Source organism: Caloenas nicobarica, chromosome 6 (assembly GCF_036013445.1).
Source record: "Caloenas nicobarica isolate bCalNic1 chromosome 6, bCalNic1.hap1, whole genome shotgun sequence".
In the NCBI taxonomy this organism is placed as follows: domain Eukaryota; kingdom Metazoa; phylum Chordata; class Aves; order Columbiformes; family Columbidae; genus Caloenas; species Caloenas nicobarica.
Genome location: NC_088250.1, coordinates 11,060,158 through 11,084,786, shown reverse-complemented (window position 1 = coordinate 11,084,786; position 24,629 = coordinate 11,060,158). Strand labels below are relative to the sequence as shown.

Here is a 24,629-nt window from a genome sequence, read left to right as displayed (position 1 = left end):
CTCAGAGCGGCCTCCCCGTCCCGAGCGCCGGAAGGGCCGTTGCTGGGACACTGCGGCACAAGCCCGCGGCTCTGCCGAGCCGGAGCCCAGGGGGGCAGGCAGGCGGGGCCCGGGCTCCCGGGGAACAGCCGCCGGGAGCCCCGCAGCCCGCGGGCGGGGTGTGGGGCCGGCACCGGCCTCACCCGAAGATGGCGGCGGGGGGCGCGGCGCGGCCCGCTCCTGCTCCTGCTCCCGGGCCCGCTCCCGCTCCCAGCAGGCCGTGCGGCGGCGCAGGCGCGGAGCGGCGGGCGGCAGCCATGGCGTCGGGGTGCCGGATCGGGCCGTCCATCCTCAACAGCGACCTGGCGGCGCTGGGCGCCGAGTGCAGCCGGATGCTGGACTGCGGGGCCGACTACCTGCACCTGGATGTAATGGACGGGTAACGGCCGGGGGCGGGCGGGGCCGGGCCGGGGGCGCGGGGGGCGGCCTGCCCCCCCCACCCCGGCCCGCTGTAACCTGCGGGCGGGTCTCTCTCCTCGGCCCCAAGACACTTCGTCCCGAACATCACCTTCGGCCATCCCGTCGTGGAGAGCCTGCGCAAGCGGCTGGGCCAGGAGCCCTTCTTCGGTAAGGGCCGGGGGCTGCCCGGGCCGGGGGGCCGCGCCGGGCCCGGCTGCTGACTGCGCTGCCCCCGCAGACATGCACATGATGGTGGCCAGGCCGGAGCAGTGGGTGAAACCGATGGCCGTCGCTGGCGCAAACCAGTACACCTTCCATCTGGAGGCTACGGACAACCCGGGGGCGTTGATAAAAGACATTCGGGAGAACGGGATGAAGGTGAGGGGAGCGTAGGCCTGGACTAGCGCGCTGCGCTTGGCTTAACTAACCAGTGTGTTTCTGCAGATAAAAAACTGTCACTTGTGGTGGTTGGAGATGGGTGCATGCAGCCCTAACGCTCTCTGTGCACCAAGATTTTAGTTAAAAAAAAAAAATCCAGAATCTCTATTTAAAGCAGCCTGTTCCTACTGCGCTTATAGTAATTATTTCCCTAGGAGTTTGTACCCAGCTCGTGCCGATCTTGCTGTGTAAGTGTCACCCTAAGGCACAGTTGGCTTTGTGTCGCCTCTCCGGCAGGTTGGCCTGGCCATCAAACCCGGCACTACGGTTGAACACTTGGCACCTTGGGCCAATCAGATAGACATGGCTTTGGTGATGACGGTAGAACCTGGATTCGGAGGGCAGAAATTTATGGAAGACATGATGCCAAAGGTAAACTAAGCTTCTCTTATTTACTGAGCTTAAAGCTAATTACCAGCATGGAGCGTAGTGCTAAAGTGGATAAACCTTGTCTGGGTGTGTAAGAACCGATACAGAACTGTACCAGCCACGTGTGGATCTCGGTGCCTACCTTTTTGTGCTGTTTCTCAGGTTCAGTGGCTGAGGACACAGTTTCCCTCGTTGGATATTGAAGTGGATGGAGGAGTTGGACCTGACACCATCCATAAGTGCGCAGAGGTAAGAGGCTGAAGTGGAGCAGCATTCTCAGTTACTGCGCTAGGAGACTGAATAGTCCCTCGCAAAATAAAGCTTAGGAGGAATTGCGTTTTGACCGCTAGTTTTCAGAGGAAACAGTAGAAGCTTAATATGAAAATGTACTTGAAGTCGAGTCTTGTGCGTTTTTAATAGGGGCTGCTGAAGCCTCCCCTAAGCTGGAGTTGTTTTGTTTGGGTAAATAGGAGCAATGATGAAGAAATTACGTATTTGGGGAAGAGCTGTCTCCTGAACTTGATTTGTGGTTGTAGTTAGAGGTGTGTTACCTGTGTCCCACAAATAGCACTCGTTTGCCCACCAGCTGAGAATTCACTGCCTCCTTATGTGTGTTACCACAAAAAAACTCTTGAAGAAGTGGCTCTGTTTTGTGTTATTGAGTGGGTGTTTAATGTCTTTCAGGCAGGTGCAAATATGATTGTATCTGGCAGTGCTATTATGAAGAGCGCAGATCCCAGATCTGTGATCAATCTTCTAAGGAATGTGTGTTCAGAAGCAGCTCAAAAGCGCTGTCTGGATCGGTGAGACCTACCCAAGCGCTGTTCAGGAAGGCTCTGTGCGTCCAGAACCCTTATTTGTTGTGAGTAAGGGAGGGCTGGATGAGCATTAACTACGGAAAATTGTTGCTGCTGAACAGAGGAACCATTCCTTCGCTGCAATGAAGCAAGCAGCAGTGAAAAACAGTCTGGCTGTCTTTCATGGTTGGAAATGCAATGGTTTGAACCTGTCTCTTGATTCTGTGGAGGCTTATTTTGTGGAACAACTTATAATGCTGGCTGGATTGAACTACAGTCATTTTTTTGCTTGCTAGAAGAGTGTGGCATCACCACAGCACTCTCTCTTGTGGAAGACTCTAATCAAACTGCCTTCTGCTGTCTGTATTTTGTCATTTGATCTGTGCATTCCTACAAAACTTTTCCAATATCTACATTAAACACCCCTCCCTTGGTGTGGTAAGTCTCCTTTAAGCTGACTATCAAAAATGAGTGGTTTGGGGAGCAAGTTTGGGAAAAATGCTGTTTAAGAGGGATAAAAAAATCCCACAGATGCTAGACATGTTCCTCTGGTTTGTTTTTAATTACTGCATAGAGGTACTAGACCTACTTAAGTCGAGCATCAAACAAGTCAGTGCAACGTCTTTACAAGGACATAAAGTGGGAAATACCTTTGCATTTACCTTTCAAAGAGCCAGTTAAGACAGCTGTGTCTGAAATCCCTGGAAGTGACAGGATTCCACAGAAGGCTAGTGCTTTAAAACCTTGCAGATAGTTAAAAAAACTTGTATAGTTACCCACAGCCTCCTTGGCTTGTACATGTGCCTGAGTAAGCGATTAAGTTAGCAACGTATAGGACTGTTGTGTACTGCAGTGATTTCAGTGTATGTGGGTTGAAATGCACTGCGTGGAGAGGGCTCTGTCAAACAGCTTAATGCTCTGCTTAGTTACGAACCAGATACTTCTCATACCTGCAGTTTGCTTGTGCCGACTGCACCTGTTGGGGCAGGTGAGAACTGAGCGTTACAACCCACTAGAGGAAGAACCGAGCAGGTCATTTTAGCTACACCTGCTTCCCATGGCTCTAATTAGTATTGCTGACTCCTTTAATATTTCATGGTACTTTTCCCTTTAAGCTGTAATTACAGAAGGATTGTAAACCGTCTGCTGCCCCAGGAGAACAGGCCAGAAGACCCAACAGCTGCAGCTAGCCCACTTCCACAAGGCCAAAGTCAAATCTCTTGTCCTTGCAGGAAAGCTGGGCCGATGTCACCTACCAAATGCTGATGGGCCCCCTTTGTCTAGGCCCAGGCCCTAGGAGGTGTCCCACAGACTGGCCTGTGCTTGGTGGCTGTGGAAGGAGATGGCTGCAGGTGCAGTGGCAGTCGCTGCCATCAAGTAGGAGGAGCTAGAATCCAGACAAGTGTCTGAAATGGCTGAACTACTACTTTTTCCTATGTGGTTAAGTGTGGGTTAGGTGAACAAATGTCTTTGCTTCCTGTTTCCACTTGCAACCCCATTTGAGAACTAGCAAAATTAAAAAATGGAGTCGTCCAGACCTACTGCGCTGAAGACACCATGCAGAAGAGGTTTGCCAAAAGCAAGCTTGGGAAAGGTAATAAATAGTCGAGTGGCTGTTAGATGCATGAAAGCAGCTTATTCCTGCTTCTGGAAAGAACCTGTGCAGAGTCTGATGTAGCATGCACAGAGAAACAATCACGGCTCTGGTATCTAAAATGCAGGCCAACAGCCACGAACGGGCTATGAAGATGTCAGTTTAGGATTTGGAAGTGTGGCTTTTCATGCTATTGAAAGCAGTAGGACACCAGCTGTAGCATCCTTGCCTCCTGAAATTGACCTTAAGCTGGTTTGAAAGTGTAATCAAACTATTTCTGTGTGTGTGGTTTTTTTTTTTTGCCTTTCCCTAATTAATTGGGGAGGGTCAGACATCCCAAAGTCATGCTAGTTAACTGACAGTACTATGCTTTGATCTGAGCATGGAATGTTTTCTTTCACAGGTTGTAGTCGCTTTGTCATTGTTTTAAATCTGGTAGTTTGCACTTCAGTTGTCTCTCAGGAGTGTTGTGGGAGAGAGAGAAATTACACACACGGTATAATTACTCAAGTGCTTCTTTCTGTCTAAATCCCACCCAGCTGGGTTTATGCAGGTGACTATTACTGTAGCCTCTTTTTTTACACATCTAAGGTTAAATGTATTAGTGACCATAGAACATCCACAGAAGGAACACTAATGATACTTGTTCTTTTAATGCTTGAGACAGTTGCAGTGTCTTGTCTGTACACATGAACAGAAGTGATCTGTGAGGCTCTATTTAGGCCTGTCTGCTGTTCTCAGTAACGTAACCCCACAGCGGAAGCGCAACAGCCACAGAACTTGCCAAACACTGACATAAAAAACAGAAGAGCTGCTTGTGTGGTGTCCATGGGGCCAAAGAAACCGCAGGACTATTAGATGTTGCAATACTCCAATAAAGCAGTTTCAGCAACACAGGAGAACGCAGGCTGGTGGTGTTAGGACCCATGGTCTAGAGCAGTCCAGTGTGATCTGACAGAGCAGAGGCTCTGTCTGCACTGGAAAACAGGATAACAGAAACTTTGATGTAGCTGAGTAGTAAGGCTGGGCTTGGATGTGTGCTCCACGGGACGGTACAGCACACATCCCTGGGCAAGATAAACAACTGCAGCAGACACACACAGAGCATAATTTTAATAGGCTTAGAAGTTTGTACTTGTGCTTACATTCCAGTAAGGTCCTGATGCAGAGATGAAGCATTTAAACCCTCATAGCAGCAGGGAGCAGAACATAAGTGGCTTTAAAAAAAGAGTCTCCATTGGAAATGGTAAACAAAGCACAAGGAAAATGGCTTTGTGAGGCTGCAACACCTGAGTTTCCGGGGTGGGTGGGTGGGGGGCAGGTGGGCTTGCTGTATTTTGTTTAAGTTTGTATTTCACAATCAGCTATTGTAATACTGTCAGCCACAGCAATAGGAGCAGCACTGACAGCTGTTTGTATAGCTTAACAGCCAAAAGACAAACAGGTTTGTTGTTAAAAGTTTTAAACAAGAAAAAAAAACCTAAGAGGAAGGGCAACAAGCAGGGGTTTCTTGCACATTTTATGGCTTCAAGCATGAGCCTGGCTCTGAGCTGTCAGCCTGTTCCCACCACCAGCAGGTTCCTCATGACACCAGCATTCATGCAAAATTGAAAAAACCCTGGGGCTACTAAAAAATTGAGTACCTCAGTGGCTGGAGCAAAGACGCACAGAGTAGAGACCGTGCAGGGCACAGGGCCTGGTCTGCTGCAAGAAGATAAATGATCAGCGGTGCTGTTGGTGAGGAGCACAGCCTGGGGCTTCCCAGAAAGCATCTCCCTTGACGCGTGCACACAGTGTTCCCCATCTGCCCCAGCCAGATGAAGAGGTGCCACAAGTAGGTGAGAAAAGCAAACAGCCTGTTCATGGTCACCTCTCACCTGATGGCAGGAACCTGCACGGGTGAGCAGTCCCATGGCGGGGCTGTGGGAGAAAGAAAGGCTCTGGCGCAGTTCTCTGACTGTGGAGTTGCTCGGGCAGCTCTTTGTGCGAAGGCAGTTGCCATTTGCTGTCACAGGTCGAGCCAGCTGAGAGGCAGCTGTTGGAGAAGAGACCTCTGACGGTGGGGTAGTGACCAAATAGGCATTTTTATAGTTTCTCCAGAGATTTTTTTTTTTCAGTCTCCTGGCTGCCTGGCCTTTCTTTGCCTAGCATTTTTATTGCTGCCTTGTGAGGCATGAGCTGGTTCCCACAATGGCTGATAAGAACATCTGAGGAGGGGACAAAGAAAACATGTTTACTCTTGCTCCTATTGATAGCCACTTGTGCAGCCCCTGCAGCTGGCAAGGTAACAAGCAGCTGCCTGAGACACTGGAGACTGACCCAAAAGCAACACGATTCACCAGCCCACCACAGCTGGGGCTGGAACAGCTTTACACCCCACCAGGCTGCCCAGGCTTGGTTAATCCAGTTCCTTTTGCCTGGGTTTTTCTGGCCTCGTTTTAACACCCTTTCCTTCCCACTCTGCAATCTAGAAAAACCTCTCCTCTTGCTCTGGGACTGCATTTCCATTTCCTGATGGCACTTTCAGGACCCATAAAGCAGGCAGCCGGCTGGTTTACTTGCCCTGCCCCATCTCTTAAATTGCAGAAACTCCTCACGCTGCCCCAGGGATCAGACACAGCAGGAAGCCCTGACCTTACACCAAAGCTAGTCTTAATGTATAGATACAGGTATGGAAAAGACCTGCAAAGCATTTGAGACAGGTAACATTCACAAACCTTTTCCCAGCAGCAGATGCACATGCAGGACGAGAGAGATGGAAAAAATCCACCTCTGCATTCAGACACCGGGGGGGCTCAGCCTCACAGCACCCGTGCAGCTTCAGCGGGACAGCCAAGCTCAGCGCCACTGCCATTGCCATGTGCGCGCAAAGCCCTTTTTAGGCCAAGCAGCTCTCTGTGCCAAGAGGAAGCATTACTGCTATTTCTTCACTTCTAAAAGGCCATCAAATTCAGACTACATACAACATATATAGAAATAACTTTTAATTAAAAAACCAACCTTGCATCAAAGATTATTGTATCAGACATTGAGGCAAGATTCAAGTTTAAGACAAACCAGTGTTAAAAAAGTGTTTAAAAAAATAATCAGAATGTGCAATAAACTACAATGTAGCAATAGGCTGTAGTGTTGAAACGTTACTGAACTGTTTTCAGATGCCCAGTGTATATTTCCTGTCATTTTGACCAAAAAAACCCCAACTTGACACTAAAACTGGGTCCCCTGTCCAGTGCCATTCCAGATATTACATGTGGAAGAAAATTTTGCACAAAAACAGAGACTCCTATAAAACTGCCTTCAACTGTCCTACACAGAAAAACTCCCTGTTGATGGATTATACCTACATTCAATGTTTAATCTTTGTTAATATCTCTTGAGATTGCAGATACGTTCCAAACTATGCTATTTAGATGCAAGTTTAAACAACTTGCTTGTGTTTCCTTACTGTGAACTTGCTGGGAAATTAAAAATCTATCCGGAATCACAATGGAAAGCTTTGGGGCTTTTTTCTTTATTGGTCTTGTAGGCATCAATCATCTTTTCCTTTTCAGCTAGTCACCAAATGTCAGCATACTTATGAGACTCTTACAAGGCACTGTACAGGAACTGGAACAAGACTTTTTTGTCTTTAACATATTAAAGCAAAATATGATGAGCCTCATTAGCTACTGAAGGACTAAGGAAATAGATGACCCAAACCACAATATTGCAAGAGCTGCATCACTGATTTGACCAGACTCCTCTTTCTGTTTCTATATACCCACACACCTGAAGCAGAAACCTACTTTCTGAGTAGCAGATACATCGGCTATTGAAATGCAGTGGTCTATTGCTATCTTATTGCTGGAGGACATCTACATGAAACGTGCCCTGGAACTAGGAGAGCTGCGTGCAGATTTTAAGCTAGATGGCAAGACTTCCAGAACACCTGCTCTGAAACTGCTTGTTCTCACCTACCCTTACCTTACACGTGGGTTACACACACCTTTAGAGAGGCAGGTTTTTGCCCCATGGTCAATGCCACACAGGAAAATTATCTGAGGCTGCTGCTTCTCCCCACTATTTTTTTCAAGTAGTTTTTCTGTGTTCAGTTGAAGTTGTTGGTTAAGGTAGACAGCATATCCTGCTGCACCAGAATCCACTAGAACCAGAAATGCATTTGAAAACAAACAGAACAGAAAAGGATTATTATTAACAAATGTGGCAATATGACAACAGAAAGTGAATGGTGCCAGCAATTTATGTGCGCCCACTCCCGACACTGGGAATATTAGACTTCCAGCTTGAAATAATTACTTTCTCTTGGGGTTCAGGAAGAAGAAAGTGTTGTCTTTGGGATTTATCCTGCCTGTTACAAAGCAAGAAAGAAAATATATTATATACAGCTAACATACAGGTTTTGAATTGTGTTGTCATATGCTGTGTGAACAAGAGAGATTTTACCTTACGCTTTTCTCCGCCTTAATTGGCTTTCTTAATGAACCACATTATTCCCTGTCACCTTTGTTTTCTTGTATTGCTGATTCCCAGGCAAACATTTTCGCAGTCTTCTGACTCTTCGGTAGATTGTTTTCTTGTTGGATAGCCATTGTCTGGCAAATCAACGGGTGTGCACGAAGTAGAGAGAGAGTCACTGGGGAAAGCTGCACTTGACATTTCAGTCTGATTTGTTATTTGATCTTGGCACAGTAAAGCTTCTACCTCTTCATCTTTTAGTGGAAAAACTCGAAGTTCCCACAGCCCAGACTGAAAGGAATCAGAAGGGTAGGAGTGAGGGTGGAAAAAGAGAAGGGGGGGGGGGGCGGGAAAAAGGATTTCAGTTGAGTCTGAACTGATTAGCTATGTGCAGAATGATCTGCTATCAAGTAACAAATGAGTGTCTGTCTTTATAATGTTTGCAGAGCTCTTCAGATAAAGAATATGACGCTGCCAGACACCAGCTGTGAGTGTAAGCTGGCTTCATATGGTTTTGAACTAGTAACAGAGCTACAATTGAACAGGCACAGTGCAGGAAGGCAGGAAGGGGGAAGCGCTTTTCTACGGTGCCAGACTATCAGGATACCTGATGCCGTAACAGGCCTGTCTGGAACACTGGTCAGTATCCCTCAGAAAAGCTCAATCATCCCTGAACCCAGGCCTGCCGTACTCACCTCTAAAACATGTGAATTTTTTTACCTGTTAACAAAGCTTGGACTTAATTCATAAAGCACAGCAATCTAGTTCTAAACAGGAGCGCTACGTTCAGTCTACATAAACTAGGGTGACAGCCTGAGATTGTGATCAGTGAGACAGGAGGGTATGTTCGGGTTCTTGTAGGTTGGACATGGTCACAGAAGACCAGAGCAGACCTGAGGCCATTGGAAGCACCCACCTTCGCTTCCTGGCTCTCTCCATAGAGTTGTGCCATCCCTGAACAAACAGAGCCGTGGGATTCTGAAGTCAGGTCAGGAGCAGGTTCAGCAGCACCAGGCTGCAAGGCGCAGGAGCTGCCGTGATGGTCTTTCTGCACCGCATCTTGACTGTGTCGTCCGTCGGCATTTTTGCTGTAAGATCTAGGGCAGGATAAGAGACAAGAGTCTTAAGAGCTACTCTGTGCCCCTTCACATCACCAGCAACAGTTTTTCTTTTCAAAGTGCTCAGTTTCTCCATAGGCGCTACCTACACTCTACTTCTTTAAATCAAAAGAGCAGATGAAAACACACATGGTTCTTGACAAACTTGCTGTCACCAGCCAAAGCAACGCGTGCGTGTGGAGGAGGTAGCCGGATGAAACGGGGCTGGGACAGGCACACTCTGGTTGCACAACAGCTGGTGTCTGGTCCCACTCCTGTGTTTTGCTACACACACTCACCGGAACCCTAATTTTGGGCTAGAGAAGTCAGTGACCTGGGGGCTGTGTGCACTCGGGGAACACGGCGTCATTCACAAGAGCCTGTGGAGTCCAAACTGTACCATTAGCTGGCTGCACCAGAGTAACTGGAGAAGTAACATCAGGCCCTTAGGCTCCTCCTTCCCACCTCTGCCTGGACTCATCTCCAAAGCAGTCAAAATGATTTGGTTAATAAGATTAAAAATATTGACCTCACCTTTAATGCACATTTGAACTAGTTATAAAATACTGGCATGCATCTTAAATGCCAGGTGGAGGTCTGACCTTGCTCATGTCAATGGCAGTTTTACTTCTGAATTCAAATAGCACTAAGATTTCACCAAGGAGTTCATAGTGTTCCAAAATTAAGGGCACATATAGGACTTTTCGAAGGATTTAGTCTTTTTTCAGTACACTTTCTGAAGTTTTTTTTAGGTTCAAAATTTCTTAAAATATAATTTCCTTAATATGCTTTAGCTCTAATTTTATTCTGCATTAAAAGCTGCTATCTTTGCGTATTTATTCATGCTGTCATGGTTCACTTTAGGCCAAGAGTAGACACAAGGATATGACAGCAGAAAAACTTATCCCAGTTTTTATGGGATGCTTGTTGTCCTGGCAGATTCTGAAGCAATTTATGGGAATCACTCTCCCAGAGCCAGATTGCAGATACAACTTTACGATGTCTGCTCTCATATGCACTACTTTTTGCAAGACTTTTAGGGTTTATATTTAATTCTGATGTGTTTTGCACCAGACAGTAAGCCTGTGATAATTAAACTTCTTCACACAGTGACTTTTTTAAGCATAAGGTCCCTGGCACAGCCCAGGACCCTTCAGTAACATTTCTCTGAATGCAATGGACTTTCATCTAAGTCAGGTGAGTGAAGAAGGGCACTTGATGGCTTAAATCACAATAACTGCGAGTGGCACAAACCAGAGCTTTGTGTTTGGTGTGGGAGTAAGATTCTTATTCACTAATACCTGGTCACTAATGTGCCAAATTTCTGTCAGTCTGCGTGCTGCACAACTGCATGGTCTTCCCTTTCCAGCCACAAAATCAAACATACTTGGTACTGTCCCTGATGAGTTAATTAATGAGGAGTGCCCTCGTTTTCCAAGTTCTCTGTGACAGCATTTCTGAAACTGCTGTGCCAACAACCAGCACCAGTGGTTCAACAGGAACGTTCTTACCAAAGTCAATTCACTTGCCTGCTGTTCCTTCTCGGCCAGCGGCTCTGCTCCCACAGCGACCACCTTGCTCGCTCTCTTTCTTCATACTTTGTATGACGTAAGGAAAAAACTTCATCTGACAGATCTTCTGTCTGTAATGAAATACAGGAATAGCTGCTGCCATAATCATGAACATCACTAGAAACAAAGGCATCTGATATTATATATAATTCTGTAAAGATCTGTTCACCAAACAAGAGGAGGCAACACAATGTGTGCTTGCAGTATAAAGGCACATCAAAATATTCAGCTTACGCTCTCACTAAAGCTCTAGTATATGGGAGGCTGTCACCTTCACTTTATATTTTTGCATGTCTATGGTTGATCTGAATGGATATAGAAATCATACCCCCCCATGCAACTAACATATTTTTCTATATGGTGGGAGGTAGAAAATTAAGAGGACAGGCATTCATTTGCAAAATCAAGGTAGTATTAAAAGCACATACTAAAGATAAGCAAAAATTCCATGAGTTCCCCGAGGCTGCTTTAGGAGGAGGCTGGAGGTAGCAGGATTTGCCGGGTGCTCTTTAAGCACAGAGAAATAAGTCTGAGATCACCAAGGACTCCGATAGCTCCACATAGAGAGGAACTCCGCAAACCTGAGGTGCCGCATTCCTGCTACGAAACCAAGCAGAAAATGGCTTCTGCTGTGAAGAGACTATTTCTTAGTAAATGATTTGCATGACCCCAGTAGAGCTTAAAACTGCCCTAATGTGAGCACTTTAACTGCTCGTAGCCAAACAAAAGCTGTTTTTTTTAGGTAAAACTCCTCAAATGTAGCTACTGCATCTGATCTTCACTTTGAAAGAGCCATCTTCGCTTTTCCCTCAGCAGCACACCAGTTTGTCCCTTAGACCTGGCAGGGTGAGGAGCACTTTGCAGCCCTTCCCCCACGCTCCCCACATGGCTGGACCCCTCCAGCACAGCTCTGAGTTATTTCAAAGTGCTCCAAACCACTCAGCCTCTTCAAAGTTCACCTGAAAAGCCACGCTTGGCAAAAGCATACGAGTGCTGCAGCCATGGATTTTTGCCAGCGACTCTCAACTCAAAACCAGATGAATTCTAGGAAAGAACAATTTCTGGTCACAGGAGCTATGAAGCGGCACAGCCTGATCAGTCCTGGACAAGAATTATACCAAGAATCAGGGGTCATGGAAAATAAATTGAATTTTTTATAAAGCAAAATCCTTGGTGTTGTTCTGCAAGTAATAACACCATTCATCTTCTGGTTGAGTCTGATAAAATACAGAACTAAACGCAGAGTTGCCCCTGCAGTGCCAGATAGAGCCGTACAATGTAGGTTATGTCATCAGCTGGAAGCGCTCCACTGCAGACAACTCAGCCCCAGAGCCTTTCTGCAGAAGCCAATCTTTCCATCAAGCCTTGCCGCACTGAGGTCGTTCGTGATCATTATGGATAAAAACACAAAGTATTACAAAGCATCTATGCTGCTGTCAACATCCTGGCAGTGCCACTCAGCTTGCCAGAGAGCATGTTTCCAGCTGAGGTGGCTGATCACAAACTACGGCCCCACAATGACATTTAACTGGGCCAACAAAAAGGATCTCCAAGACTTCAGTGCGAGCTGAATCAGCTGCAGGACCTGCTTGCTAAAACGAGCTGCCCGGTTCCTCCTCAGCCCAGTGCTCAACAGGAACCGTCAGCCAAACAGGCCTTCTTTGTTTGCCCATCTCATGACCGCTTTTTGAAGACTCCTCATTGCTTTTATTTATGTTAAACACAAACCACTTTGTTAGCTGCTGGTTTCCTTTCATGCAAGCCAACTTAAAGGGTTTCCTCCTCTCTCTGGAATTCACCAGCTCTCTCACTTGGATGGCATCGGTGTGGGGCTGCATCTCAGTTCAGATTCTGTCTTTCCAAGGTCAATGATGTATGGCGTGAAAGTGAGAATTTATGAACTACAAAAGTGCTATTCCCTCAGGGAAAATGCAAGATTTCCTTTGAAGTGGAAACAAAAGATAATTTTGAAAGAAAAACTTTGACTTTGAAAATACTTTTCTTAGCAAATTGCCAAAGCTTTTCATGCTGGGAAGAAACTTCATTTTTAACAAGCTTCCTTTCAAAAATCAAAGTCCACATTCCTCTCCAAGCAAAGTTTTGAAAAATACAGAAATAAGCCTTACTGTTCCTTTTCTATAGCTGGTGATAGCAGATTTAGCTACTTGTTTATTTAAAATGAGTTTTACCCTATTCATTAAAGAATAACAAGTGATACACTTTCTTATTTAGAAAGTATTCTTAAATATAGGGACAAAATTCACATTACAGAGTAAAAGGCCTCTACTTGGTTCAGGACAGCCTCTGCCCCTCCCCAGCTTTCTAACACTTTATAGATTTCCTCCACCAACTTTAGGTCACTTCATATAACTAGAGAAATTTGATTTTTTTCCCCCCACTAAGTTTAGTTTGAAAAAAAACAGAAGAACTGTCAATTCTCAGTGGATGGATCTGGCAGTGACGTTGAGAGAAAAGACTATTAGGAAAGCCTGTTTGTGAGGCATGTCTAATGATTTCACTCAAAGAAAAAGACTTAAAGCAAACTAAGATTTGGATCCCCCATCACATCTAGTTAAGCTACAAGACACTGTGCATGAATGTTGAATAGCACCAGGAGTATTTCTGAAAGGTTCTCAAAACAACAAAGTCTGTGTTTCAGTCTTCGGCTTCATGGGAAACACTGAGTCATAAGTGATGAAAACTTATGCAAAACTAATTACACACAGAATTATTCCAAAATATTTGTCATTACTAAAAGAACTACAAAATAAAACTTGAACATTACTTTACAACTGTGCCTTGCCAGAAATTTTAACCTGGACAAAACAAAATGAAACAGGAAACCCCATGCCACACCCTCCCATGCCTTAAAGCAATAACAGACTCCAAATTCCTACAGGAAACTCAAACGCTCTGTTTCCAAAAAAAACCTAAGTATTTTTAGAGCAAGTAATAGAGCAGACAGATAGTAGATTACATTTTGCATTGCCCAACTGTTATGATTGTCCTTGTAGAGCAAAATTTCCAGAAACAAATATATGGCACCTGAAAAAGGTAAGCTTTTTGTACTCAAATAAAGGCATGGTGAATAGGCCTGATTTTCAGGAGGTGCTGAGTTCCCGTCCTTGGAAGCGTGGCTCCTGTAGAACATGACTGGTTTGGGACCCCACATTGTTTTGTAACTTGTGGCAACTCTGGGTGCAAGTCTATTGCACAGATGAACGTTGTTGCATTGAAAGCCTTTAAATGAAGAACAGAGAGAAGCGGGGGGAGAAGATAACAGGTGGAAGAACTCTCTAACTGCTGGTTCACACAAAGACCCCTCCAAAAGTTTTAAATTTAGCCATGCAGAAGATAGGCAAAAAAGAAACTATTATGCAGTACCACCACAGGATGCTCTGCAGTGGAAAGCAAAGAAAAAGCCTACTTTATATAAAAGCAGAAAGTGCATTTTGCCCTCTCTTGTCCTTCACGAATGATCTAGTGAAGCTTGCCTTGATTTCAGTACAAGAAACAATTTCAAGTGTGTCAGAGTACGAGCACAGCAAATGCGAAAGGTAACGCTGCTGTCTTCTCATGTCTTTTTTCAAGCTTGCTCAGTAACAAATCCAACTCAGCCTAAAACCTAACGCAAGGAAGTGGAAGAATTCCCATGAGACAACCACCTTTTCTCAGTACTCTGAAAAACGTCCAAACCAATTAACACGATCCCAAAAGAATGGGAGAAAATTGGCAAAGGATGATTTAGACAAACAAGATCTTTAGCATTTTTCTCTTGTCTGACATCTCTCCTCTCATTCTACCCAGCAGCTGACAGACAATACAGGAGCAGTGGACCACAGCAGGAAGCAAAGCTGCTTTATTGTGAACTCAAGTTATTTCCTGGCCAAAGGATGAATCATACAGGATCAACTAGTCATGCCAAATACAAATGTACTGGGGGGGCCACTAAATGAGTGATTAGCCCATGAGCTTCAGAGAGTCACCTTGAAGCCCCTTCAGCAAAATACTTCAGCAAAGTATGTGGGACGAGTCATCTGTATGGGATCCGAAATCTAAACAAGAAATCCACCGAGTCCTCCAAGCCAGTCCCTCAAAGCCCTGAAAGCAAATCACTGTTGAAATTCTTTTTTTACCCCACAGATACCAGGACGAAGAGAGCAATGAACAGGGACTCAAGGGACAGTGCGCCCTTGCTTCCTTATTAGTTATTCTCCAAATGGTTTAATTAAATATCCTTGCAGTGGAGTTCTCCTGTGTATGCAATTTGACCTTTTCACTACAAAAGAAGATCAGGCGTGTTTCCTGGTAGCAGAGATGGTACCAAACCAAAAGGTGGTGGTGCAGGTGACATAAATCAGACCACCAGATTTCACAAGAATTTCTCAAGTGCATGAGAAAAGGCAGGGACAGAGTAAGTTTTTCTCTTCCTTCTGACCCAAAAGTATGGTGCCAAATGAGTGCAACTACACCAGGCAGGGAGCTGAGACCATAACGCCCTCCAAAAGGAAAGGTTCATTTCCATGGGGCAGGCAGCTACAGAGCTAGTAGCTCTGAGGAAGCTAGTGCCGTAGCGGAGAGTGTATTTTCTACCCCAAGGGAGTGGGATAATTAATAAATTTCTTTACTGTGTTTAGCATAACCTTCTGTACTGCTGCCCAAGTGCAATCTTTTTCTACTACTAAGGCATCTAAAGCCTGGTTGTAGAGATTCTCTGAAAAAGGAGCTTGAAGACAGATATTGTGGATGAAGGTGAATCTAAGTCCTACATTACAACAGCGCATAGTGGCCTATAGCAGAGAGTGGAGGGAGATCAGAGATGTCCAAAAGACAGCAAAACTGGCAGGTTTCTGGAAAAGGAGCCACAAAAAGACTGGAAGGACAGAAAACCAGCCCAGAGACCAGACTTGCTGGTACATTCACACTGGGATTAGGAAATGCCTTGAAGCCCTGAGGAGAGGAGAAAGGAACCCCCAGTTGCAAAGTCCACAGACATTCCCTGAAAGAAAAAGGTAAATTCTTATGCCTGGAAGAAACAACAGTAGCACCTGATGTGCAAACTTGGCTCAACAGGCAAGCAGGAGGAAATGCTGAAGGTTACGTTCTTCCTGACAAAGCAGAAAGGAGAAAAATTTTCTCCTGACAAGAGGGTTGCAGGAAAATGAACAGTGAGAAGAAAATAGAGGGAACCTGCTGGGCCTACAGGCAAAATGCCAAATTCCTTCCTGAAGAGCAAGAGGCCATGGCAACTGGCCATCAAAGAGGACGAGGGAGAAGGACAGACGTTATCGCACAGGTAGCCCCAACAGCTGCACTGGGAGACCCAGCATCACGGTGCTTTTGGGAGCTTTTGGGAGCACCAAGCGTGCTGACAGCAAGGGACAACGGCTATTAATGCAGATTCTCACATTTCTGTCACATAACATATGGTTGAGTAGGTTGGGATACTTAATACTTGAGTTTTGAAATTTGAAACTTACCATTATTTGCATGAAGTCAGTAACTTTGTAAGATATATACCAATTATCCCAATTACATACTATATCTAGTTTAATTTAAAACTGGTGGTTTAATTAAAATACAGCCTACCTCTTCTTCATCTGTAGGAGATCCTTCTAAAGGTTGGAGTTCAATAACTCTCCAGCTAGAAATGAGACAAGAAAAGTGAAATGAATTTACCTAAAAACTGTTTCATTATTTCAGCAGTAGAGACAACTCCTCTGTTTCTACACTATCTTGTTAGTTACTCCTTCTTCAACACTGCTTGTGCTTCAAAATTTCTTTCAAATAAAATAAATTTAAGGTGCTGATAAGAGATGCTCAAAATTCAGATTTTCCTTTCCCAACCAAATATCAAACCTTCCCTTTTCCCAACAGAGTCTTTAAGCTATCCAATAGACAATTGTTAGCTTTAAAGATAATATAAAAGCAAATACAAATTAGACACTGGAAATATGGAACAACTGCATTTAGCCATTTCGGGCAATTTGCTATTCTAGTAAGCCACTGAATTACAGCACAGGAGATCAGTTACTCTGTTTTAGCAATCTAAAGATGGTCTCTTAAATTATAATTATAAAATTATCTAACTACACGTTAACAATATTCTTAGTTAACCTTCTCATGTTCATTTTGGTATCTTCTTTGCAACTAAGGAGGTCATGAACAAACCTTGGGGTGAGGATTTCTTTGTATTGTAGCTTCTCCAGCTTCGACGGTGCCACCAGCGACATTGGAATAACAATGTTGTCTATATCATAGGAGCTCTCACTTCGCAACCTCCTCCTGGAGTTATGCTGTGTAACGTAATCAATACAAGAGGAGATTCATCAGCTCCTATCATAGGAACTACACGTTAGCTGAGAAACATGAGAACTGTGCGAGGAGAAAGTCTTTAACTTGAACGCATGTTCTAGGGGCTTAATGACTTCTGACTTTCCCCCCTGTCTCCTCTGATAGAATCTCAATAAATCGTACAATTATCTCATCTCTGAGATTTACTTCTTGCTGGCGTAACTCTTACTGAAATCGGTGGGAGTTGCCTTTCCCTGATTTCAGTTACAGTTAATTCTGAATACTTATGAGAAAACTGAAGCTGATGCTGCCTTCTATAATTATCTACTAACCCGTAACCCAAGTGGTTCTTCAGTGTGATACAATTAAGAATTCCAAAAGAATGAAGCTACATTTAGCAGTGAAGAGAAGCCTACGTGGAAAGTGGTTTTCTGAAAGGTGTGCAAAAGACAGAAACTGGATTTCTTTGCTGTGATCATACTGGGATTCACGGTGGTATCCTCTGCCCACTAGTGCATGGAACCTACAGGGGTCAAAAACTGAAGTTCCTGGATTACAGGAGAAAGTTTAGTTTTAAATCATGATACATTCCATATGACAAGATCTCAGTTTTTAGCTGAGTGTTAATGGAAGCAGTCTATTCTAAAATGCTCATTTAGGCGTTCTTTGACGATGGTCTGCTCAAGGAAGGGGAAAAAAGGAGGAGCCTGCGTTGTCAAAACCACGTGGAGCATGCAGATCTGGACTCAGCTCTCCAGGAGTCATCACCCGACTGAAACATGACAATGCCCAGAGAACCAGTGTACCACTACGCTTAGCAAAACGTGGGACTGAAATCTGAATATTGTTATTTAATTCTCAATGAATTCCAACAAAACAAAATGCGCTTCTGCAGGGAACCAGAGCTGTGCTGCTCCTCAGCAAATTTATATACCAGAGACTTTGCCTCTAGTTCAACACAAAAGGTTTTAAATAGTGAAGCTGAGGGTTAAGAAATTCTGTGACAGTATTTGCACCGTGAGTTCATTTTATGTAGCTGCACCAAGAAAAAAAGGTCATAAGAGCCCTTGTGTAAAACTTGGAACATAAATCACAGTGTATTTAATGAAATTTAGAAAAAAAATTAAAAATGAAAGGCCCAATGCCAATAAATTAAACTTACACTCCAGTTATATGATCTGCAAAATTCTTTTACAAGCAAGTTATCTGTTTTAGGAACACCACATACTCAATCTGGAATAAGTTACTTCATGTAATCCACTTCATTCACTCCAAAAATGCTCTGTACTGTAATTTAACACTAAATTAGACGTAAAAGGCATGTGTTTCATGATCATTAATTTGCACAACTCTCTGTTGGTATTTCAGCTAAGATAGTGAAACATTTTTGGTTTACCTGTGATGAAGCGCTGTGAGTGGGCTTAGACATCGCATTGACATTGGTCACGGCAGCAAAACTGCTTTGGGATTCCGGTTCTGCATGTTGAAAGGAGAACGTCTCAAATCTAGCGTTATGTTCGCCTATCACAAAAAATAATAATTAAAAAATGGATACCGACTGTTGTCTATTAGACTAAAGATATTTTTCCATATGGTAACAGTAAAGTAATTTCTAGAAGCCCACAGCTAACCACTTATGGTTTAACAAATACTAAAAAAAGCCATCTAAATAAACACTTGTTACTCATCCTGTCATTGTTGTTCCACAAAACTCATCCCTCTCCTTCCACGAGGGATTTCTTCTCATGGAATCAGCTTCATATGGGCAAATCCTGCTTTTTTTTATTTTTGAAAGCTGCCATGGACTACACACACAGCAAATGCAGGGAGACTGAGGGGAGCACTCCTCGCCGTCCCCAACAGCACTGCCCTCGCTGGGCTGCATCTCACTGACGTATCAGTTCACTAAGCCCTCACTCACAGTTTCTTCCTTGATAAATGATAAAACCGGCAGCAAGGGTAAAAAATAAAATTACTTTCTAGATCTTCATGTGGTTCACTGCCCCAGACAAACTGTAATTCTTGTTTACTCTTATTCAGTCCCAGTGTAAGCAGCATTTAAGGGGATTCAGAATTTAACCACTTGTATTCTGCTTTCCTTCTACCTTGATTTCCAGTAAGAAAAGAGAACTCAGATTTAATAAACCAACTAATAAACAGAATCAGTGTATTCCAACATGGAAAAAGAGATAAGGCTGATCCTAATGACTGTATTGCACAGGCTGGGTCGAGGACATGAACTCTCATCTCCCAGGCAGCTCCGCAACTCCCTGGCACACAGCTTTTATTTTTGGCCTTGTTCATCAGGCTGACCTTCCCCATGGATAATTTCTCCTAGACAGAGCCCAAATTAGGAATAAATATGTAGTACTACACCATAGCACTAATAAGCTAGAACTTCTGCTGCTACTCACGAATACACCACATAGCAGTTTTCTGGCATTGGGAAACCACGATCCTCATGGTAAAAGATTGCTTTTTTTCTTCTATTAGCTCAAAGAACTAAATACTATTGGCAGAAGACAACTTGTAACTTCTAAAGGTTTATAGTAACAAGTTTTCTCTCTTTCTAGTGCTCCCAGGTGAGTCTAATTGTTGACCTCAGTGTGTGTGACTCTACGCTTAGGGTAACAACCTGGTTGCAAGAAACAGTGTCAGCATCTGCCCTTTGGGGAGCAGCGACCAGCTGGGGGAGCGGGTGGCATGGAAAAAGCATCGCTGGAGAGAGGGGACAGGGCACAAGCCCGCGCTGAGGCAGGCACAGGGCTCGAGAGGAGGCTGCGCAGCAACGGGGAGGGCTGGCGTGCACGAAGGAATAATGCAGAAAAAAACAGTTTCATGTAAATCAGAGACCAAAACTGCCTTTTACTGTCCTGTAACTTTCTAATCAATAGATGTTTTTGGTTTGCGGTTGTGGCTTTTTTTTTGGTTGTTGGTTGGTTGCGTGGTTTTTTTCTTTTTTTTAATAGATCATAATTTTTTGTTGAATCATCTCTGCAGTAATTCTCATATCTCCACCTCTATTGCAACATCATGCTAGCAGTTTTACCTGGATATGCAACAGAAGTATATTTTTTCCATGATGTTAACTCATCATTTATATATTTTAATTTTTTTTTTTAGGAGAAATTTTTAAACTAACATAGTTTGTCCTCTTACTCGGTGATGTATCTTCAACTGTCTTGTCAGGAGTTTTGCCAAAAGTTAACATAAATGAATTTGTAACAGAATCTGTTAGGTTTCACATTCTAATAGCCTGGAAAGGTAAGGTGCTATTTATCTTTACAATGGTACACTGAATTTTTTGTCGCTAAATTATCACATTATTCTATAGAACTTTCACGGCACTTTCTATTAATTGACCACGTGCTGAAGTAGAGATTCAATGGCTCAAAATACAAAGATAACAATGGTGAAAACACAAATTATAAGCACTGGCTACCCACAAAGTCCTCATAACAGTTTGGAAGGAAACCAGACCCACAAGTGACAGTATATGACAAATGAAACATAGCTGACCACAGATGCCAGAAATAGTAAATGTTTGGTTGGGCACATGATTTGACAGATAACTTTGTGATTCAGTCTGTTTCACTGACTACTATAAAAAAACTCTTCATATTAAAAATAATGACACCCAGTATTAGAAAAACATAGTTGGACTGCTGAGCAGTTTCCTTTAAGAGTATTCCAAAAATAAAATACAGAAGCTTGTCTCTTCTTGTAATATACTCAAGAAGAAAGAGAAGGATTCCTGTGCTTTAAAATAGCAGATTATTTTCATGGCATCCTAAGTTCATTTCTTCACTCCTGTAAAGTTTCATAACTGTATCCTTTTTGGAGAAAACTTAAAATTAATTCTCAAAGCCCAGTGATAACGAACTCATTTATACAGTATACATTTTAAAAGAAGTAGTGCTGACTTCAGCAATGCCATTTTTCTCTTACCTACTGCTGTCTCACTTAGATGTCTTTTCTTTCTTCCTTCTGACAGCTGGTCTGATGTTCCGGACACTGACTGAGATTTGGAATTAGATAAACAGCCACTGCTCCATTGCTTGACAGAAACATTATGTTGATTATAGTCTACAACAGAAAACGCATGTATCAAGCTGAAAACTTATTTTCCATTGGTGTAATTTACAGGCAATCTTAACTGCTGAACTATTTATAAAGGAAAAAAAAAAAACAACAGACTTCTGATAGGAATCCAAAAAGCAATCAGTACTGCAGTGAGGCACCTGTGTCTGCAGAGAACCCATGGTCCAAACTGCACCCACTTGTATTAGTGCCCTCCTTAGCTCTGATGGGATCATCTGAGTGCAAAGGAGAACGTGACACTGTGGTCTGGGAAGAGATTCCTCTTCCACATAAAGCCTTACCTTCTCTGATAACCTGCTTTGTGGTAAGTTCATAAATTGAACCTCTTCGGGGCAGAAACTACTGGCGAATGAATGAAAAACAGCCTTGCAAATATTAAAATATTTTGCTTTACATACCATTGTCTGGAGATGCTCCCAAAGATGAGGTATCAACAGGTTCTCCTTTGATGTCATCCTTCCTTAATAATGTTTCGAAGTATAGGTGAAGAGGAATATCTAATAAAAAAAGAAGTCCAAATGAGGACTGTATCAGAAAGATGGCAACCTATGAGCCAATGAATTACACATCATCACCAAAGGTCTAGGAATTGATTTCACAACACTGTGTGAAATCTATGAGCAATATTGCTGCCCTGAGTCCTTCAGCTCATGAAGAATGGCAGTGCTCAGTAACTCCTGCGAGGACTGATCTCTTGTCTGTACGGCAGCAGTGTCTTCACACAGTTGAACTGAAGACAACACAGGAAAACTTGTCCTGAAACTGGTGAGACCAGGGGAAAACTCAGTGATGATATCCCAAAAAAGCTCAGCCAGACATTTCAAAGAAGTGATTTTTGCATGAGTAGAAAAGAAAGAAAAGAAAATTTGAGGCAAGGTAATTATTGTACAAGTGCCATCCACTACAGGCAAAGACCTATAGTCTTTCCTATCAGTTATCTGATAATCTCCAGTAATTGCCTAGAGGTAAGAACTCAAGGTACCTGCCTTTCTATTAACGGGAAGTGAGAATTATGCCATGGTAAAAACAAATCCATTTTTAGCTGTGAACCTGCAGTGCCATAACGTGCTGATCAAGGCAGGACTCAAGCCTAAGGAACACTCTTGAACAAATCCCAGTGCAGCCACACATGCTTAGTAGATGAACAGCATTTTTTTTTGGTGTTCAAAACTGAAGTAAGAAAGAGCAACACTGTCTTACTATGGAATAATCTATGTCCGTACCTGCAACTACTCCAGAATTACTCTTCATGAAAAGCAGCTCTGGAGGGTAACAAGTGAGAATAAGACTGGGGTCTTCCCGTCTTGACCAACTGCTGCACAAAACCTGGCACAGCACAGAGCACACCAAGCACTTTTCTTGTAACCTGAAAAGGCTTCGGTTTGGCTTTTTGGGTACAAGTAATTAATGCTTTGGGGATTTGTTACTGCTGGGAGCCTAGAGGTAATTTCAAGGTACATTCCTTCTTTCTCTCTCTGGCAAAGGCTACAGCAGGACAATGTAATTCATTTCCCGAGGGAGTTCTAACCCAGAATTTGTCTGCAAAACGTCTCAAGTGGTAAGGGATTTACCCACTGTTGCAAAGCAGGAAGGCTTAAGAAAAAGAGGTCTCTATCTGAAAAGCCTTTTTGGAAACCAAATTACATGAAAGAAGAGAAATTAAATAGAAATAAATATGTAAACGTAAGAGGCACACTAGACAACTGTCACATTCAGAATGAGAAGAGGACTGAGGGGAGGGCCAAAGGGTGGGCATTCAACTACTTTTATTTACATCCAACCTGAGCCTCGTGTGCCTTCAGGACTTGCCAGGACAGAAACTTTCAACATATTTTGCTAACTTAGAAGAACAATTTATTTCAATTTGATTTGAATCTATTTAGATATTTTGCCACAAGAGTAAAGGTGACCTGTAAAAGGTTTTTTCCTCCAACGTTTTTGCTGTGCTTCCTATTCTACTTCTGAGTAAAACATAAAGAAGGTCTGAAAGGTTTATTATCACAACATTTAAATAAATAAACAAAACATTTCTTCCCTCTTTTTTGTGGTTCTTTGTTTTATTTAGTTTGTTTTCCCGTCCCTGGGGAACCACCTGGATGTCTCCGATTTTTTTTACTATGTGCTCCTGTATCTAAATCAAAAGGGCAGGAGTGTTTGTTCCAGTTCATCCACAAGATAGGTGCAAAAATACCAGAAATGCAAACTTCTTAGATACAAACTACAATTTTCCAGCTATTGGGGTGCAAGTTTCAAGAGGTGCTTTTATGTTCAAGGGATGCTGCAATCATGGACATATTTTTTCTCAAGACCCTTGGTAATCTGGAAGCTCTAAAGGCAAGACCTGGAACCGTAAGGACAATTATGCTTCCAGAAGTGAGTACAAAAGTAAGCCAGTCCCACTACAATATATTTACTAGGTTTGTCTGCAAGTTATGATTCTCTTTTGAAAGTAAAAACCAAGAGAGTAACTACTTTAAAAATAAAAAACAAGGTACAAGAGAGAGCATCTGAATCTTGAACTTGAATCCCCCTCCTTGCACACTGAAAAAAATCAAACTCCCAGAGTTTTAAAATGGATCAAATACCAATAATATTTTTAACACATAGAGGAAATTAAAACAAAACCCTTTTCTTTTACTCTGCTGACAAACCTTTTTTATTCAGAAGAGAGTGATAAAAGATATGGGCACACCACAAGCAGTATTTTAAGAGAAGTTATCCCTCTGGAAAGGAATAACTAAGGAAGCTGCAAAGAAAACATGAAACTGAATAAGGCTACCTGACCAAGTTGGAAAATTTCTAGCATGCATTTATTCACAATAATTATTTCATATGGAAGAAAATGACAGACTAGCAGTCTTCATGAGGAGGCAGAGACAGCAAAATACACACAGCACAGAGCAGAGCATGAATTTAGCCTCACTCAAAACCAAGGGCTGCATCTGAGCAGGAGATAGTAGGTCTAGCACTTTTTTTCCAGTCTCAACTGTTGTTAGCAAGGCTAAGGCTCCTTGAAAAGAGAACAAGTATTCCTCAAAAGAAAGATGTTCTTCTTATCAGAATGAAGCTAAAAACATTTTTCTTCCACCAGCCTGGCAAAGTGACCAACAGTAGCCACAATGCAATCCAAAGCCTTTCCATTTTCCTCATGATGATTAATCTTTTTTGAGAAAATAAGATGTCAATATTCTTGTTAAACTTCCTAGTCTCCCTTAAGAGTCAGGTAGGAATAAACACAAGGGGCACAGCCTTATATGACTATCCTTGAACAGGCTTCTAACTCCCTGGCTCCTGCCCAGCCAGGCTGTCAGAGTCACAGGGTAAGTGATGGAGAGCGTGTGTCAAGAAGGAAGATTTAAGAGGGGTTTTTCTGTCCTCTCCACACAGTCCTGTTGACTGCGAAGTTTGCTGTTGCACTCTTGGAGTGAGTGTTCCATCTCCCCTCTCCGCTCCTCAAAATCATCCCCTCTTTACC

At 43.3% G+C, this 24,629-nt stretch overlaps 2 protein-coding genes across 4 annotated transcripts in view; one reads left to right on the top strand and one right to left on the bottom strand.

Annotated features, from left to right (window-relative positions):
* Nucleotides 1–281: 281 nt before the first annotated feature.
* RPE (ribulose-5-phosphate-3-epimerase) lies at nucleotides 282–23,184 on the top strand. Of its 2 annotated transcripts, none has more exons than XM_065638286.1 (6): nucleotides 282–418; nucleotides 527–606; nucleotides 677–816; nucleotides 1,114–1,248; nucleotides 1,408–1,494; nucleotides 21,048–23,184. In XM_065638286.1, exons 1-6 carry the CDS (start codon nucleotides 297–299, stop codon nucleotides 21,054–21,056), a joined length of 573 nt encoding a protein of 190 aa, XP_065494358.1. In that variant the 5' UTR covers nucleotides 282–296; the 3' UTR covers nucleotides 21,057–23,184. The 2 variants fall into 2 exon arrangements, with proteins under 2 accessions (XP_065494358.1, XP_065494357.1); XM_065638285.1 differs by lacking the exon at nucleotides 21,048–23,184 and adding an exon at nucleotides 1,930–2,302.
* The window catches only part of KANSL1L (KAT8 regulatory NSL complex subunit 1 like), a 64,948-nt gene continuing 46,838 nt past the window's right edge, over nucleotides 6,520–24,629 (bottom strand). For both annotated transcript variants that reach the window (XM_065638284.1, XM_065638283.1), the window contains exons 8-16: nucleotides 21,553–21,651; nucleotides 21,002–21,139; nucleotides 18,450–18,574; nucleotides 16,931–17,055; nucleotides 16,349–16,403; nucleotides 10,718–10,830; nucleotides 9,008–9,188; nucleotides 8,080–8,382; nucleotides 6,520–7,984 (exon numbers count right to left, since the gene is read on the bottom strand). In XM_065638284.1, coding sequence (XP_065494356.1) covers nucleotides 8,134–8,382; nucleotides 9,008–9,188; nucleotides 10,718–10,830; nucleotides 16,349–16,403; nucleotides 16,931–17,055; nucleotides 18,450–18,574; nucleotides 21,002–21,139; nucleotides 21,553–21,651 — 1,085 coding nt within the window. In that variant the 3' untranslated portion in view covers nucleotides 6,520–7,984; nucleotides 8,080–8,133. The remainder of the gene's footprint in view (nucleotides 7,985–8,079; nucleotides 8,383–9,007; nucleotides 9,189–10,717; nucleotides 10,831–16,348; nucleotides 16,404–16,930; nucleotides 17,056–18,449; nucleotides 18,575–21,001; nucleotides 21,140–21,552; nucleotides 21,652–24,629) is intronic.

Bases quoted from the DNA above. Each gene is read 5' to 3' on its own strand.
- RPE (XM_065638285.1), top strand. From the start codon at position 297: ATGGCGTCGGGGTGCCGGATCGGGCCGTCCATCCTCAACAGCGACCTG. The intron at 419-526 runs GTAACGGCCGGG...CTCGGCCCCAAG, and splicing joins CACCTGGATGTAATGGACGG to ACACTTCGTCCCGAACATCA. The intron at 1,249-1,407 runs GTAAACTAAGCT...GCTGTTTCTCAG, and splicing joins TGGAAGACATGATGCCAAAG to GTTCAGTGGCTGAGGACACA.